The sequence below is a fragment of the Hoplias malabaricus genome, chromosome 6 (genome assembly GCF_029633855.1).
Source record: "Hoplias malabaricus isolate fHopMal1 chromosome 6, fHopMal1.hap1, whole genome shotgun sequence".
NCBI classification, from domain to species: Eukaryota; Metazoa; Chordata; class Actinopteri; order Characiformes; family Erythrinidae; genus Hoplias; species Hoplias malabaricus.
Genome location: NC_089805.1, coordinates 24,340,666 through 24,359,591, shown reverse-complemented (window position 1 = coordinate 24,359,591; position 18,926 = coordinate 24,340,666). Strand labels below are relative to the sequence as shown.

The 18,926-nt window shown below is 40.0% G+C and overlaps 1 protein-coding gene across 4 annotated transcripts in view; it reads left to right on the top strand.

The window, feature by feature from the left end:
* The window catches only part of pde4a (phosphodiesterase 4A, cAMP-specific), a 91,037-nt gene extending 78,752 nt beyond the window's left edge, over positions 1 to 12,285 (top strand). For all 4 annotated transcript variants that reach the window (XM_066673914.1, XM_066673915.1, XM_066673917.1 and 1 more), the window contains 9 exons: positions 2,367 to 2,460; positions 2,631 to 2,794; positions 2,891 to 2,989; positions 3,449 to 3,613; positions 3,736 to 3,835; positions 4,006 to 4,160; positions 4,453 to 4,575; positions 8,061 to 8,243; positions 8,342 to 12,285. In XM_066673914.1, the coding sequence (XP_066530011.1) occupies positions 2,367 to 2,460; positions 2,631 to 2,794; positions 2,891 to 2,989; positions 3,449 to 3,613; positions 3,736 to 3,835; positions 4,006 to 4,160; positions 4,453 to 4,575; positions 8,061 to 8,243; positions 8,342 to 8,824 (1,566 nt within the window). In that variant the 3' untranslated portion in view covers positions 8,825 to 12,285. The remainder of the gene's footprint in view (positions 1 to 2,366; positions 2,461 to 2,630; positions 2,795 to 2,890; positions 2,990 to 3,448; positions 3,614 to 3,735; positions 3,836 to 4,005; positions 4,161 to 4,452; positions 4,576 to 8,060; positions 8,244 to 8,341) is intronic.
* Positions 12,286 to 18,926: the final 6,641 nt, after the last annotated feature.

Sequence of the window (18,926 nt, the reverse complement as noted above, 5' to 3'; positions counted from 1 at the left end):
GTGGCGTCATGATCCGTGGACGGAGCAATAATAAAAGGCATGATTGGCATAGAAAAGGAAAGGAAGAAAAGCGCCAGAATGGAGAAAGCTGTGGATGGCAGAATAGTGCGAAGATGGAGGGAGAGAGCACAGAAATAACAGAATGTAAAAGCGTGACGGTGAGAAAGCAAAGAGGCAGGCAGGAAGAGAGAGAGTGAGAGTGAGAGTGACAGAGCAGGAGCGATAGAGAGAGAGGGAAAAAGATACACCGAGTGATGACCTTGGGGGAGGTCAGAGACAGACACCTGCCTACTCTCTCTGCCTGTCGCCTCACTCCCATCATGCCGCAGGAGGGACTGCGAGAAGGCAGTTGCTAAGGAAACCCGCAGGTTGCCATGGAGATTGTAATGTGTGAAGGACCAGTCGGTGGGACAGAGTCGGGGTCTTGTCCGAACCTCAAGGCGAGCGTGTGTGCTCGTGTTCTGTTTTCCCGCTGTGTTCACCTTCTGTCGTCTAGCCCAGGCAGGAATGCTATGTTTCAGAAGCAGTTTGTCAGTGCTGATTTGCTTGTGCTGCTTGATATAACAAAGAGCTCCCTCTGCCCCTTCCTCACTGCAGTGATTTGGATAGTAGGAAAGATCGAAATATTCCACTCAGCTCTGCATGACTGACCAACACTTAATTAAAGTTTAATTAAGAATAGACCTTAACGATTGACCATGCAGTATCACAGATGAGGCCGGATTCAAACGAGCATCTGTCAGATTCTATCAAACATATGTGACTTCAACGCTAGTGCATAAAACACATATTTGTCAGAGAACTGTAAACAGCAAGAAAGTCCTATAGTTTACTTTACCTTTTCTGCTTAATCATCTCTAATCAATGTTAATGCTGGCACAGCATTTGGCCAAAAGTTTGGACACCTTGCAAAATGTCTTTTGGAGTTAATACATCATTTGTCTTTTATTAGCTGCAGAAACAGGCTTTACTCTTCTACTAGATATTAGAACATTTCTGTGAGTTCAGGTGCTGATGCTGGATGATTAGTTTGAATCACAAAAGTATTGAATCTCAAAAGTTTTTTGGATGCTATTCCATCAGTCCTGAGAAAACACACTGTCACTGCTCCACAGCTCAATGCAGGAGGCCTTTATACTGATCAGGTCCAGGCTTAACATTGATCATTGCCACGTTTGGGACATGAGCTCATGTACAGCTGCTCCAGCTGTCCCATTTATTTGTATGCTTCTCTGTCAAGATACAAACCCCACTATAAAAACTGTGTGTGCACAGTTCTACATCTGTGTCTAGGAGATTACATCTAGCTTAATTCAATATTTAGAATGGGCATCTATCAACTTTAGATATACTGTAAAGGTCTATATATATATTTGTAAGTACATTCCTTGCCAGATTAGGTCATGTCCTGCTCATATCCTAGCTCCATTTGATGATTTCTCATCACAAAGGAGTCTGGTTCAAATTAGTTGGCAGGTTTAGGAAATCAACAAAATATGCCTGACTTGGCTCCCCATGATATCAGCCTAATTAACCCTAACCTACCCTAGTGGAAATGAATAATCATCGCTGTCAAAAGAAAAAATATAAATCTCCAAATTTTTATTTTATTATGTTATTTACAGCTGCCCTTCACATTGCATGATGAATGGACCAATAGAAATGCTCTAAAATTACTTGGATCATTTTTTGCACTGACTTCCATTGAAGGTTAAGAATGTTTTTTTTTTCTTCTCCTCTAAAGCTACTTTTTTTTGGAGATACATGTTTTCTTTGGACAGCAAAGATGTCCTACATATGTCCATAGTGTTTAACATTCAAATTGTTTACATTTGACCTAATATCACCTATTGCTTTTATGCATTTTTAACTATGATTGGGATGTAGGCTAATGCATGGTGCATGGAATTCAACCATAGTCTGCAATGTGGAGGGCACAGTATAAGACATAATACTTGGCTTGTTATTAAATTGACAAACTCCTCAAAAAAATTGGTTTATAATATGGAAAACAAAGCCATGCAGAGCATAAGCTCCTTGGGACTTATTTTGGGAAACCCTGGACATAATTTTCTTGTTTCTTCAATCTGCCATACAGTCATACATTAATAAACAGGTAAATAACAGGTGATTAATCAGAATCAGAATCAGAATCACTTTTTTTCACCAAATATGTTGGACAGTCAAGGAATATGTCTTGGTGAGATGTATAACACGTAACATACAAAACAATCCAGACAGGCACAGAGACTACTAACCAAGTATCAAACTAAGTGAGTCCAGAATATAGTAAAAATAAAAATGTTAAAATCAGTATTTCTGCTCGTATGTAAATATGCTTCCAATTTTCTCCCCCTGTCTTCCAGTTCAAGAGAATGCTGAACAGGGAGCTGTCTCATCTGTCTGAGATGAGCCGTTCGGGGAACCAGGTGTCTGAGTACATCTCAACCACCTTCCTAGGTGAGTGAGTTTGCTTTAAATGTTCCACTACATGTAGCAGAGTGCTGCTGCTATTTTTAGGTCTGTGGAGCTCCAGCTCCAGTTCTAGAACTAGCAGCCCAACTTGCTTGGCAGCACAGACTAAAATCTTTGAGCTTGAAAGGTCTCTCTTCCTCTTGTGTGTTCCACAGACAAGCAGAATGAGGTGGAGATCCCATCTCCAACGCTGCGGGAGCGTGAGAAGCCCATGTGCCATATCAGCGGCGTGAAAAAACTGACACATAGTTCCAGTCTGACAAGTGCTGCCCTGCCACGCTTTGGTATCAAGACCGAGCAGGAGGATGCATTGGCCAGGGTATCCTTTACTCTACACATGGCTACTTCTTTGGAACAAGATGTGGCAACAAATGGAGTTATGATTAAGCGTTTGTTGTATGTTGTCTCTTTGTAGGAACTAAATGACCTAAATAAGTGGGGCCTTAATATCTTCCGTGTGGCTGAGTTTTCCAATAACAGACCTCTGAGCTGCATAATGTTTGCCATCTTCCAGGTATTTAACAGTGGCTAGAATCCAGAACCCAGCCTTAGAACAGGCCTTTTCTCAAGTCCTGATCATCCCACACTATGCACATTCATATAAATCACATTATTTTAACTCATTACCTAAAAAAGCAAGCTCCTCATTCCGTCTGTGTCAGGTGTGTAGAGTATGGAAAACACAAAGTTATTTAGAGCGTGCGGTGATCATGGAGGTATTTACACCTTAGTTAGAAACTTGAAGCATTAAGCAAGACTCATTGTACAGAAGCACACAATACACAGGATTACATATACACAGAAGTATCTATTGAAATAAGGTAGGAACATATCATGGCAGAGATAGAGAGCCAGTAATACACAGCTCCAAGCTTGTATTTAAAATACGAAATCCAGCATACAAGGCTTATTTTTTGCAAAAATCCAAATCCAGGAGAAAAGTTCTTGAATTTATTTGTTCTTCTGTTCTAAGGAGAGGGATCTTCTGAAAACATTTCGTATCCCTGTGGACACATTCATTACCTATGTGATGACACTAGAGGATCACTACCATGCCAATGTGGCCTACCATAACAGCCTGCATGCAGCTGATGTTACCCAATCGACACATGTTCTGTTGTCCACACCAGCACTGGATGTGAGTATTTTCTCATGTAGTAAAACACACTTCCAACTTGTAGTAGAAGTTCTTTCAGTTTCATTTCCATCAAGACTAATGATGCAAAACCTTTTTACTCTCCTATTATGTCTCTTCACCAGGCTGTTTTTACTGACCTGGAAATATTAGCTGCTTTGTTTGCTGCTGCCATCCATGATGTGGACCATCCTGGTGTCTCCAATCAGTTCCTCATCAATACCAGTAAGTCTTCACAATTAAAAATTATTGGAGGGTTCCAAATACCTCCTCCATTAATATGCTATAATTGTAATGATATCAGTAACGTAGGATTTTCATGAGGACATGCATGGGTTTCTCCAGATTTGCTTGGCCTTTGAAGAAATCTTTTGTTTGCTGTTTGTCCTTCACAGATTCTGAGCTGGCTCTGATGTACAATGACGAGTCCGTCCTGGAGAACCACCATCTAGCTGTAGGCTTCAAACTACTGCATGAGGAGAACTGTGACATCTTCCAGAACCTGACCAAGAGGCAGCGGCAGAGCCTCCGCAAGCTGGTCATTGACATGGTAAGACCTCAAGGCTCATTTATGCTCAACATTAAATACGGATACGGATAGCTTTCTGTCCGTAATCTGCGGTAATTTCTGACATAATGTGCACAAGTTCTGATGTAATGTGCACAATTTCTGAAAGCTTATGGATGTGGTTGGGATGCTTGAAGGGCCCGCATAAATTTCCATATGCAGAGGGAGTATAAATGAGCCTTTATTTGCCACTTGTGTGTACGTTTATTAAGTAATTTTGAGTTATTTTTGTTCTCTCTTACCAATGATCTGTTGTTGCTTGTTTGCTTTTAAGGTACTGGCAACAGACATGTCAAAGCATATGAGTTTGCTTGCAGATCTAAAGACAATGGTGGAGACTAAGAAAGTGACAAGCTCAGGAGTGCTACTGCTTGACCACTACACTGACCGTATACAGGTAATAAACAATGGTTTATAATAATAATAAACACTAGTGTACATATAGTGCATGAGCCTTAGATATAATACATTGAACATAGTTTCAAATTAATTGTGAGAGTAAAGTTCAGAGGGACAGCAGGGAGTGGACTGCATGCCCTCATGCAGCTGTAGATATATGACCCTGTTTTTACAGCCCATTGATGGACCAATAGGAAAGCTTTAGCTGGACCAATCAGATCGTGAGGTTTGTTGCTGTCAATCATAGCTCTTTACCAAGAACTCTGGTTCTTGAACCAGTTCCATTCCTGATTCTTGGAACCTTGGATCTGTCCAGTGTCACACGTTTCTACACGTTTAGAAAGAAACCAGGAACACGTCATCAGTGGGGGGTGTCGCTGTGGCTTTTCTACACATTTAAAAAATATTTCTATACATTACAAATATTTTTTCCACATATGTAAATGTAAATTATTATAATTGTTGTTGTTGTGTATGTAGTTGCTCAAATGCTGTTACAAATTTCGTTACATCTGTGAGTATTGTTTTACAAGCTCAAAAGTTTTTTTGACACTTTTTTGACTCCATATGTCTCAGCCTCTGCAACTGCCTTTGACGGATGCAGTATGGCAGTTTCTGAACATGAGAATACATTCAGACTGGAAGTAACATGCTTATACATCTCCTTATTTTGATGTCATTTGTCCAACTGAAACATTTGTCCAATCAGAATATCAGTAAGATGGCTCTCAAATGGCTAATCTAATTCTTGTCATCAGGCGATCATAAGTTTGATTTTTGATTTTTGATATCACAGCTATGCACAGCTGAGCGAGTACACTGAATGTGTAGGATGACTCTGTCTACCTGACACCTCGTCCCCTCCCATCACTCAGATGCTACTGTGTCAGTTTGAAAAGATGGCTGACTTCGTGTGTCTTGGTGGAAGGTTGTGCTTGCCTTCGCTCTTGCAGCTTAGTAGCATTATGTGATGAGTTGACCTAGCATTAGCTCGCAAGAGAACCTGGAGAGAACATTGGGCTATAAAATAGCCCACCAAAAAAAATTATTTTTTGTGTTTGAAGTCATATCTATTCTTTGCTTTCCTAATTTGGTGGTTCATTACAAATACAGAAAATATATTTTAAAAGTTTATTTTCTTTCATTTCATTGCATCATATTCATAGCAACAATGTGAGAACAGCTGGACTTTATGCTTTTTAAAGGAGCAATATGTAATATAAAATGACCAGTATATTCGTCTCTGAGAAGTGTGCATTTCAGAGACGTTTAAGCCTGTGATCCGCCCTCTATCCAATTATAGTAAAGTTTACATAGCCTGTGTTACAAGGAATGACACACAATAGCAGACACAAACACAGTGTGCTGCAGCCAAGAAAACAAGCAAGCAAACAGGGATAACTATGGGTTTAAATGAAAGTGAGGAATAGGGCGGCACGGTGCTGCAGGTAGTGTCACAGTCACACAGCTCCAAGGACCGGGTGGTTGTGGGTTCGAGTACTGCTCTGGGTAATTGTCTCTGTGGTATGTTCTCTCTGTGTCTGTGTGGGTTTCCTCCAGGTGCTCTGGCTTCCTCACATAGTCCAAAAACACACGTTGGTAGGTTGATAGGCCACTCAAAAGTATCCATACATGTGAATGTGTAATTGTGTGTCACCCCCTCTAGGGTGTGTTCCCACATTGATCCTTTAAAGTTGGACTTCTGTAGGAACCATGTTCTTAGCATGTCTAGTATATAGATAAATTAATTTCATTAAAAGGCAACATGTTGGATTCCAGTCTCTCTTTTGCCAACATGGCCAAGAAACACCTACTACTGCAGGAAATTAAATCTGACTGGCATGCAAAAGGACCGATCACAAGTCTGCTATTTTGGCATAACATGTAGAAGAAGGCAGTCTTTATGAGTTAAGTCAGACCAGTACCAGATATGGATAGAACATTGATTTGAACACCTCTCCCCCTCCTCGACATGAATTTTACCATGATCCTAGAAAGAACCAGGGTTTTAGATATAGAACTATAATCCACAGAAATCCACACACACACACACACACACACACACACACACACACACACACACACACACACACACACTCACACAGTCCCCACTAAACTGATCTTGGAACATGACTGAGGGATTTGTCTTTAAACAGCCACTGGAAATGAGTAAGGTTAGGCAGAGTAAATGCTAGCTTGTAGTCTGCATACTAAATTACTTTAGTGGGGGTGAAAGTCAGGGCTTTGCAACGGCAGCTCAAGTGCTGCTACATTAAATTCAACAAACCTTGTGCACAAGGGCAAATAGATAAGGGCCTTCTCATTTGGAAGCATACAGTTTGCATACATTGTGGCATTAAGAATTCTCTTCACTGGATCTAAGATGGTCCAAACATGGTCCAAATATGGACAACCAGCCACAGACCACTATCCCTGCTCCCACATACATTCAGGTATTTAGGCAGGCAGTCATCTACCAAACCCAGATTGTTCTGTTAGAAGTTAGAATACCAGATGGTGCAGTGTAATTCATCACTCCAGAGAACACTGCTCACACACCACTGCAGCCAACTCTTGGCATTGCTCATGGTGATCTTAGGCTTCTATTTAGCTGCATGTACAAATCAACCCAAGCCTGGATGGTTTGTATATGAATTGAAGCCTGAACCTGATCCAGCTTAAACACTCTTGCATGATAATGCAGAATTTGAAGGCTTGGCACTGCTCTGTGTGTGTGTGCACTGCCCCTAATCACTAGTGTGACTGTGTTAACTGCCACGGATGGGTTAAATCAGTGTTTCCAAAAGTGGAAGGCAGGTTAGTGCAGAGCTAGTGCAGGGGAGGATGCAGCAAGGCAAATGAATGAGATACATAATGTATGTCACTGTTAATAATCTATTCAAAATCTTTAGTCTAAGTGACTTTGTTAATTTTGTTTTTGTTCGATTAGATATTGCATTAATGTATGATTTAGTGTAACAAATAATTTCCAGTGGAGTCCATGGAAAAAACAGGCATTGTACGAGTGGGGGGTCTTTAAAAAGGGACCTACTTGGTTAAATGCGGAGGTCAAATTTCATTGTACAATTGTACAATGATCATAAAGTATGAAGCATGTCACTTGTTCCGGCTCATGATGGTTCCTTTCTGTAGGCTTGTGTAGTTAACTGCTCCAGACCTGAGCTTTAGTGCCTCCTGGACATTTCTATTTCCCAATAACTGTGCTGTAGCAGACCTGTGCAGCTCAAAGGAGGCAGGCATTTACAGACTGTCTTATGTCTGTAATTATAATGACCAAAAGTTATTGTGCTATTTAGTTTGACCTATTCTACTGTGGTTTTGTCAGTGAAGATCATGCGGCTGTGCACTTTATTTTATGCACATTAGCAGAGGTTGTAACTGAAATAGGCCAATTTAGAAGGGGTGTGCACATACTTTTGGATGTAGCATACATCTTGTGTGTTTGTGTGTGCGTTTACATAGGTTCTGAGAAACATGGTCCACTGTGCCGACCTCAGCAACCCCACCAAGCCTCTGGCAGTGTACCGGCAGTGGACAGAACGCATCATGGAGGAGTTCTTCAGGCAAGGAGACAAGGAGCGTGAACGAGGAATGGAAATCAGCCCTATGTGTGATAAACACACTGCATCTGTGGAGAAAAGTCAGGTAGATGTAGCCTAGAGCTATTCACACAGTCACATCGAAAGTCTACAACAAACTTATATTTTCTACTGACCTGCCTCTCATCTTCTTTTCTGCCGCAGGTGGGCTTCATCGATTACATTGTGCACCCCCTTTGGGAAACCTGGGGTGATCTAGTGCACCCTGATGCTCAGGACATTTTGGATACCCTGGAGGACAACAGGGACTGGTACCAGAGCACCATCCCCCAGAGCCCCTCCCCTCCTCCAATACCCGACAACGAGCTTGACTCCTGCATTGACAAGTTCCAGTTTGAGCTCACTCTGGAAGGGGAGCCAAGCCAAGAGGAGGAGGAAGGACCAAATCACAATCATGTGGGAGATGAGGTGCAGAAGATGGCGGAAGAGCGAAAGGAAGGGGCAAAGCCTGGGGGAGGTGCCGAGGATGGAAGTGGAGAGGAGATGGCGGTGGAGAGAGTGGGGAGGAGGCGACTGCAGGTTCAGTCGGTGGTGGAGGAGGAGGACGAGGAGAGACATTCAGACGGGAGTCCTGTGGAGGAAGCAGAGGACGAAGAAGACTTGTCCTCCCCTGCTGATGATACGTGAGGCCTGGTGATTGGCCGGCTCCTCACAAAGGACATCCTGTGGGAACTGTCACTGTCCCTTACCCCTTACCCATCCTGTCCACTCCCTGGATCTGATGGGCAAGCCATGAACAATACAATGCTTCTACACCAAGTCAATAAGACATTTAATTTTATTTTTCAAAAATAAAGGGAACAAAATAATAATGCTATCAGTGAAGTAACACAGCAACTGTAGATTTGGAATGGGTGCTGGGGCCCTTCCAGAAGAAGGTAAGAGATCATGTGAATGAAATAATGTTTTAGCGGGAGTTTAAAATGGGCCATTAAGACAGTGTAGCACTCTGGAATTTTATATCATACACAGACACACGACATTCGCAGGTTAATCTATCAGATAAATATACCACACACCATTTCTGCACACCAGAACCAGATATGAGTGTGTCTGTGTATGTGTTTATGGGGGAGCTTTGGCATTGGAAGGGATCTCTTTGGAAAAAGCCATCTCAAATGGAATACCAACTAGTATCCGTGTCAATATTTTTTTACCGTGTTCTAAACAGGAACCGAAAGCCTCAGATATCGTATGATTAGTTCAGTCAGAGTGACTCGTTTTCCATTTCTGTCGGAAAGAAAACCCTAAGGACCCCACTGCAGGAGGACAGGAGTTTAGCCTGCTGCTGAGGAGAGAATGCACACAGAAAGGGAGAAGAGAAGGAAAGAAAAGGAAACGCACAAGGCTGGACCTGCAGCATGGGTCCTGGCCCCCCTTTTTCCCTTTACCAGGAGTGCTACTGGTGCAAGATGGCCACGTGCCTTTCTGAACCACCAGCTTCAGCTCTGGAGCTGCTGTGAAGCAATGCATCGTGGGATGAGAGTGTTTGCTTTTGTCTTCATTTCTTGATTGTCGCTAGTTACCAGATCTCCTTCTCACTCTCACGCATGGCTTGCGTGTGTCGGGAGCATCCACTTTGTCTCGTTCAGAACCTTCGCTATGTAGACTTCATTAAGTAAAGTCTTCCTTGGTTGTTTCTGTGCTTGTTGAGTATTTAGGGGACTTTGAATTATGGGACTCACCATGGCTGTTGCTCATGGGTTAATGTCTCCTGTCTCTTTTCATGCAACTGAGGATAGTCACTTTTTCGAGAATAAGCCATCTGATGCTTTGGAACTTCTTATTTTGCCTTCTTATAAATTACAGTTCAAGCTGGTCCTGTGAAAACAGTGTGAATTACAGAATCATTTCGGCAACTGCACAGTTATCACACTGACTCTCTCACTTTCACCCACTTATATATTACAGCCATGCTTCATCCAAACCAATAATATTCTCCAATGTGTCTTGCCGAAGGAATGAGTTGGTAGCTAATATGTCGGAGCAGGAAAGTGTCCACAGGACGTGATTGGTGGAGAGAGGGCAGAGTCACTGGCGTGGACCAGCCCGACTGAGCGCAGGGAGTCACATGCAGCCGTTTTTGAGTTTGATGCTTTTTGCCTTAACACTGCAGGGTTTTTGTATTCGTCACTATGTTGACAGATGAGATGCTCATGAAAGATCCCAGAAATATTTGTGTTATGACTGTATGCCTTTGCCAAATGTCTGTTTAGATACCCAGCTCCATCATCTCCACTGTCTCTCTAGATACACAATAGCATCATCTGCACACTCCCTGAAATGTTGAAACCAGAGGAGTGTGCCTTGTCAAATGCTCTTCTTTGCACTCTTTTCACTAGATTTCACACTATTGTAGAGATGGGAATAGTTCATGACTATTGGAGTGCAGCTGTCCTTTCACAAATGCCAATGACAAGATGAGATGATCATATTTATGTATACCGGGTCTCTTTGTTCTGAAATGGATCTAGCCAACACTGAAATAATGGCTTTTGTGTGTGTCTCTGAATGTAGTAGTTGAAAGAGCAGTTAGGGCAGTGCATATTTTGTGAGAAATACAATCCTCCATAGATTTGGTCACAAGCTGGTTTCTGCTGGTCAGTAGCTTAGCTTCAAGACTGTGCCTGTTCCAACATTGAATCAGAAAGCGGAGAGTTAGCAAGGTTTTGCGCATGACCAGATGAGGTGTGGTTTGGATGTCTGGTGTGTGGTGGTTGAGTTGTAACCCAAGGTTACTTGATTGGTTGTCTAATTGATGGATGTTAGAGTTGTAACCCAAGGTTACTTACCTGGGCCTTTAACTGAGAGATGGTAGGATTGTAACCCAAGGTTACTTGACCTGGTTGTGAGAACAGATGCCATTCCCATATGCATTTGCATATTTTACTCTAGAAAAATGCTTTGGTTTGTGGCTTTTCGTTAATAATGTAAGCTCTTAAGCAAACAAATACTATTTGCCATTTTAACACGATACTGTAGCAATCGTTTCTTATTAAGAAATTATTCAATTAATTACTTGCTGCCATTCTTTTTTGAATATCAAAGGGAAAGTGTTTTCTTTGAACAGTTTGTGTACAGTTTTTATTTTTGTATCATGCTGATTGGTGGTCATGATATTGAGAAACTAATTCTAAGAAAAAATATATATATATTAGACTTATCACTGCTTGTGTTGTATATATTGTAATGTTGGACTGTAAATTTGAAATCACTTGGAATCAATCATCGTCATCAACAACTTCTCACTTTTAGTTGTAATGAAGCATAGTTGAAATGTTGAATTTGCAGAAGCACCCTGTGCACTCTCTTTCTCCCTGACACCTCCTCTCTCATCTTTCCCCCTACGTTTCTTATTTTTCAGGTTTACAGTAAAAATCCCACCATCATGAACTAGTGTATATTTGAATTGTATTTGAAAATAGACTAATCATTGGTGAATTCTAAAACTCGTCTGTACCAGCACTTTATTTTGCTGTAGGTTGTGAGGTGGCTGGATTAGCTTAAACAATGTGTAGGTTCATGTATTTGAGGGATAAAGAAACATAGTTGAAGCGGGAAAACCTTATCGATTTTCTCTTCATGTTGCCTGAGAAAGATAAGTTACTCTGCATTAATAATCTACTTGGTGATGGCTGATAGTCATGGAAGTATTTCCAGTGGTTTCAAGCATCAGCATGTGACAGTCAGATTGATGTGAGGAAGTATGTGGCTAAATTAGACAAAAAAGGGTTATTTGTGTTTTAAGTCACTTTCCTCTTATGAGAATCCTTTCTGGAACGACTCTCTGGGCTTTAATTAATACGTTATTTGTTCATAAATTATGAAAATATACAGAAAAAATACATGCCAGAAAATGATTGTAATATTTGTAAATTACATTGCTGTAATGTGTATAATGTGTGCAAGTTATTTTATATTATATTATTTTTATGAAAGGTTATCCTCTGAGAGAACTGAGGTGTCATTTTGTGAATAAAATGCATTTAATAAGCAAATGGCTATATATAAAATAAATAAATATATATCAGTATATTTTTCTTTTCTTTCACTGTTCGGTACTGTAAAGTGTGTTGAAAATACAAATAAAGGATGATTTTTGTAATAAATGTGATCAGGATATCTGCAATAGTCTTTTTCCTCCTACTGTGTGCAGTCATGGAAGCCACAACTACGGTCAAGTGCTGCAAGTTATTTTAGACTTTAATTTAAATTTGATTGATATATGTTATTTTGTTTGAACAGTCTAATAGATTCAGCTTCAGAATAGATTCAGGGGGATAGCAGGAATAGTTAATGTCCTTATGGACACACACTGTTTGGACACAGAATGTAGTCACTCTCTGCCCGTGTGAGGGCAGCACAGGGACATGGCAAGTGAGCCCTGTTCACTGGTACATAAGCAATAAAAGCAGACATTCTACCTTAGCCAGAACAGTAGGAAAAACCAGGCTCCTGCAGGTTTGGAGCATGAGAAAAATGTCACTGGATGAGGCTTTTCCCTGGCAATCCAAGCAGCAGTCAACTCAGGCTCTCCCTCTCTGCCATAGTTAGCATCTCATTTAAATTCCACCTTAAAGGGAACGTCTAGGATTGTGGGGAAACTCTGTTCTCTTTGGTTTGTTTACATTCAGAAGCTATGCATCTTTTAAGGTGGAACGGTGTGTTTGAGGGAAAAATGTCTGCTTGTACGTGGCTGAAGTTTAACTTGTCTGTAAGTTTTTATTGGCTGTTTGAACTACCACAGTAACTCATTTGTAACTGGGGTTGTTTAGTTTTGTAGCACTTACGGCACTGCAGTTAGCCGTCTCCTGAATTTGGACAAGCAGACATTCTACCTTAAGTAATCTGAAACAGCAAAAATTCCAATAAGTCCCAATAAGAAACTATAACTTCAGGATATAACTTTAGATTTTAAAGCCCTCAAAGTCACTGCTGGACTGAGAATAGTCCCCCAGCCACAAACATCCAGCCAACAGCACCCTGTGAGTCACGTGTGTCCACCGATGAAGGATTAGAGGGAGACAAAAAACAAACAACAAAAAACAAAAAAGCAATAAAAGATGAGCTACTGTCTCTGGCTTTACAGGTATAAGGTGGATCAATGACGTAGGTATGTCTATATGTATTAATATTTACATATAAATACATGATTTTACACATAACTAACAATTATACAACTTCTGGAGAAGAGAATATATACATTTAGTGGATGGTGGATGCTGGTCTTTCAAGGAGGGGAAGCTCAGTTTCGGCCTACATCATAAAATGTGTTGGTTTATTTATACGTAAATTCTATCCTCTGTTCCTTTTCAAGAAAATGGTCTGTGACCCTGTCGTACCAACAAGGCGTCTTTTCCAGGGACTTGACTAGTGTCCTCTCAATGGCCAGCAGAGCTAGGCTGCTTAAACGGCCTTGGCCCATGTGAAGTGTGTCCGCCTGTGAGTGCTTTGTGACGGTGGAGGGGCTCAGCAGCACCCGCTGGACAGAAACTGCGATAGAAGTCAGAAAGAGTGATAGAACTCAGTCTTCAAACACAAGCAGCTACAAAAAAACCCACCAGAAATAGAAGCTCGATTTGTCGCTAGTCGTTTTTAACAAAGAAAATGCCGCTAAGAGGATTAAGAACAGAACCTCTCCGGTTCAACTCAGAACAGAATGAAAATGTAATTCTCCCACGGATCTTTACACCAGAGGATCGCTGATTCGCTCATTTCGCTGTCAATCAAAAAGGGATTCAGCCTCAGACAGATCATCCAATCATCATGCAGAAGCTGAGCGTCCGGGCCAGCCGAGGCCAGCCCACTGCCCCATAGACCCCCAGAGACGCCGAACGTCCGATGGGCGGGACAAAGCCCAGCATTTATCCAATCACTCGTCTCATTTCCCTGCACTTCGCTGCTTCTCCGTTGAACTCTGTGGACGCTTGAAATCACTGCGGGAATGATTGAGAGGAAAGCCGCGTCTTTACCAGTGATAAGAAGCTGATTCTGAACAAACATAGAGCGCGTTGTAGTGCATATTTATTCAATGACATGTACACACAATAGTATATATTTGATCACTTAGTTTTTGACAATTTATGGGAAGCTGAGCTTCCCTTGCAGTCTTAGAGCAATCGCCTCTGACATTTAGGTAACACAAAAGGTACTGCTGTACCTTTAATATACATTACCACTCTTGGTAACAGTAGTTAACAAAAATTTACCTTTACAGTATATTGTTTATAAAAGTGTAGTCTCCAAAAATGTTAAGATTCCTTTTTTGTAGTAAATGCATTTCACCAGTAATGTTTTTAGAAAATCCAAACTGATGCAGAGGCCATATGGCTTCAGGTTAACACAGTAATCAAAATGGCAAATAAAGTTTGATCCTCTTGAAAACTAGTTACATCCATGGAGTTTCCTGGCTTTTCTAGTTTTCTGCATTATATTAACATTTCAACTTCCTTTTATTTTTCTTTTTTTTTATTTCTTTTTTTCTCATACATTTCTCACCAATTACAAGTCATCAAAAACTCCCTCTCAGTGAATCCTTCCCCCTGGCCTAGTCATTTAAGAAATGTCCCACGCATTGTCATATAAGCAACAAGGAAATGCAGAAATACATAACTGACTGAACATGTACAAGCATTCACTGAGAGGCAGTAATAACATGGAACGACATCAGTATCCTACGTTTGGGTGATGCTCACATATGCCAGTGGCATCAATATCTTATGTACAGGTAACAGTGGCATAGGACAATGGCACTGGATGTATTTATTTATTTATTTATTTATTTTTGTGACAGTGGCATATGTCGATGTCATTGACATCCGTTTCATGTCATTGGCATATATACCATTCTGGAACATCTTCCAGTAGCCTACGTTTAACTAGCACATGAATGTTTAGGCACATAGCTAAGCATAGGTGCTTACATGCTAGTAAATAAACCTTAAAGCCAAACAATTGGCATAGCATTCCATATTAGCACATAGTCCAATGTCACTGTGTTCACGGACCATTGAACTACAAGCAGTTCTCATGGTAATGTCACAATAATGTCTTTGTCAGCACAAAAAGCTGAGAACTGAAAGTCATTTATAGGTGCCAGTACCTACTGGCACAATTTACAATTTCATGTCAGGTTAAGTGACAATAAACGAATTGCCTCTGACCTGGCACATTAAATATTTTTTACTCTCCAAAAAAAAAAAGTTAATAAATATAAATAAAACACTAAAGCTTAAAAAACCCACTATATTTAATGTTTATTTTCCTCTGTAGAGGTAGTTTAGTTTTGAATCGTTCTTTAACTACATTTGAAATTAAAGTTACAAAAATGGGATAACACATAGGGCCTTTATTTTAAAATGACATACAAGAATGCCTTGATTTAAAATGACACAATCAGGTGGTACATGAAATTGGTCTATACAAACTGAAGCATTCCTTTTTAATACATTTTATATAAAATCAATAGGAATGTGACCATTTAAGAGCACTTACTTTGAAATGACAAAACAGAATGTCTTGATGTCTTCATGACTTGGGGCTTTTCTTTTGAAATCAATTCACCTATATGCTTTTGCCCTAATGTTTAAGTATGTAAAATATCAATGTCACCCGAACGCAAGATGTCGATGCATGTGCCAATGTCATTCAAACATATGGTGCCGATACCTTTTTATGGAAGGTCACTGTGCTCAAAACATTGGGCTGCATGTTAACACGTTATTAAAATTTTGCAAGTTAACACACACAATTTAGTTGTGATACATGACCAAAAAAGGACACATCAATGGTATGCCTCAAATCTAGGCGTACTTACATATTCATAATAGGATTTTCATCACACATTACAGCTGACAAAACAAACCCATAGTAAAATGAATCTTCCAGACCATCCTCATTCTGAAAATATGCAGAATGAGTGCAAACAGACATTAATTTATTCATTTTTTCTACTCTATATATACATATTAAAAACATGAGACATTAAATCTAATTGAACATGGAATTGAATTAAAATCTCAGTTCAAAAAATCACCATCATCATCATCTTCATTTCCGCTTTTCCATTTAAGGGGCACGGTGACAATTCAAAAAATAAATAAATTAATTGATTGATTGATTAATTAAATTGTTGAACAGTACAAAGCATATATTATTTTAAGGCATAACTCACACAATGAATTAACATTTTATAGTGTAAATGTGAAAAGAAAATGAAAAAGGAATTGATACTTTTTAAATGAGATTTTTGTTCAATTCCATGTTCAATGAGGTTTAATGTTTTAATGTAGATATAAATAAATAAATCATAAATTAATTAATGTGTGTTTGCACACATTGAGTGTTTTCTGAAAGAGGAGGTATTTTCACTATGGATTTGTGTAGACACTATTTTTAGGCAGTATGCCATTAAAACTGTGCCCATCATGTGAATGAATTACAAGGTGTGTCACACCCATAGTGTGAGAGAATAGTGATGCATGTTTGATTCAAAATTATTAAATGCTTTAGAGCATTTTATGAAGATAAATAATTATATCTATGTTTTACCAATTTTAAGGTATTAATGCCAGAGTAATTTATTAAAAAAAATAAACTTCAAGTTGCCATTGGCATCAGCTTGCTAGTGTTGCTGTCTTCACACTGCTCACGTAAGGCTCACATAACCAAAAGTCAACGCTTAGCTCACTGAATAATTAAGGTGAAATAAAAGGGGTACGTTCACATGGGCTTTATGTTTTATTGTCAGATGTAATGTGTGATGTAATCCTATTATGAATATAGGATTCGAGGTCCTCTCATAGTCAGAGACCTTAAAAAGCATGTTCTTTAAAAACGTGTTCTTTAGTCACGTTATCACGACTAAATTTTAGTGTTAACACTCTATATATCTTGCGTCTTGATGTGGCAAATATGTGCGTGTTAACACAGAGGCCAACACGTTTCGAGGCTAATGGCCTTTCATACCTTTCCATGTTATTACCTACTGTCAGAGCACTGCAGGTGGTATCGCTGTCACCAAGCTTTTAGGGTCTCAGGGTCCTGGGGAAGATCCTCTCCTTAAGTCACTGAGAATGTTTAAATGCCTGATTAAGAAATCCTTTTAACTAAGCTTTTAGCTCAGTAATCTGATTTCTCTGTGCATGTAAATACATACCAGCTTTTATCGGATGTTGGTTTGCGCACGTGCAGACAAATTCCTAAACTTCATTAGCCAGCTACATGCTACAATTCTTACCGCAAACACGCATCCAAGAGTATGGTGTCCAGGGGCTTTGTCTCAGTATATAAAGATCCTGGGCTAAGCACAGTTAATTATAGGATGTTCTTTTTTTCTTTGCAGATTATTAAATATCCTGTATATTGTGTTTTTACATTTTTGTTTATTTAATTTTTATTTATTTAACGTTACATTTATATAGCGCCTTTCTAGGAACCCAAGGAGGCTTTACTATGAACACAACATTCAGTCCACAAACACACTCTGGTGGGAATCGGCAGCCAAACACGCGCAGCGTACTCTCGACCATGATTGACCATCCACCTGAAGGGCTGCATCAGGCACTAGGGTGAGCGCCAATCCATATCTGGGCACATACACATACAGACATTCATTCACATACACACTCATTCACTCACACAACAGAAAAGTTATTAGAGAAGCCAATTCACCTAACCTCCATGTTTTTGGGCTTTAATGAATTTACAATTATTTACTTGACACATTTTAATTAGAAATATTTACTATAAGATTTTACATGTTCTATAAATAAAATAAGTTTTTTTTTTTTTTTTCATTTCAAATATTAAAATTATTTTAGATTGCAGGACAAGTAATATTTTAAGGATTATCGTTGATATTTCCAGAATAAAACTTTTCCGATAAGCCTTTTGCTAAAACAGGTAATTTAAAATAACAGTGGTGTCAAATTTACCATTCATTCATTCACTAATTCATGAATTCATTAATTAAACTGCAAAACTATACTGGAGGCAGACAGCTTCATTTGTTGTTAAGGTGGAATAGAAAATTTTAGAAAGATGCCAAGGCATTCTTACTATAATATTTGGCTGCAGACAGTGGCATTTATTGTTAAACACTGAAAAAGTCATCCCACCTCTTCCGGAAGATCTGGGAGACTTTTAATAGTGGTTTCCTGAGGACCACAAATTATATACAATACCACTGAAATTCCCTTCCTGGATGAGGGCCTTGTCGTAGTGGAAGGGCACGCTGGTGCGTTGTGGGCTCTGGAACCAAACTCCTCGTTAGGGGTTGGTCTCTCTCCTTCTCAGGAGTTGCACAGGGCGAGAGGTGTCCGGCGGGTGTGGGGATAATCACAAGTCCCTGGCTGGCGGCTGTAAAGCTGGAGTTTGTCCCAGTAAATGAGAGGGTCACCTCAATGCAGCTCCGGCTTGCAGAGAGGAAAACTTTGACTGTTGTGTGAGTGGAGGTAGTGAGTGGAGTGCTAGTGAGGATTCCATGCACTGACTCTATTGTTTTTGTGGGGGACTTCAATGCTCACGTTGGCAATGACTGGGAAACCTGGAGAGGAGTGATTGGGAGGAATGGCCTGCCTGATCTGAAAAAGAGTGGTGTGATGTTGTTGGACTTCTGTGCTAGTCATGGCTTCTCCATAATGAACATGAATCATGTTCGAACATAAGGTTGCTCATAAGTGTACTTGTTACCAGAGCACTCTGGGCCAAAGGTCAATGATCGACTTTG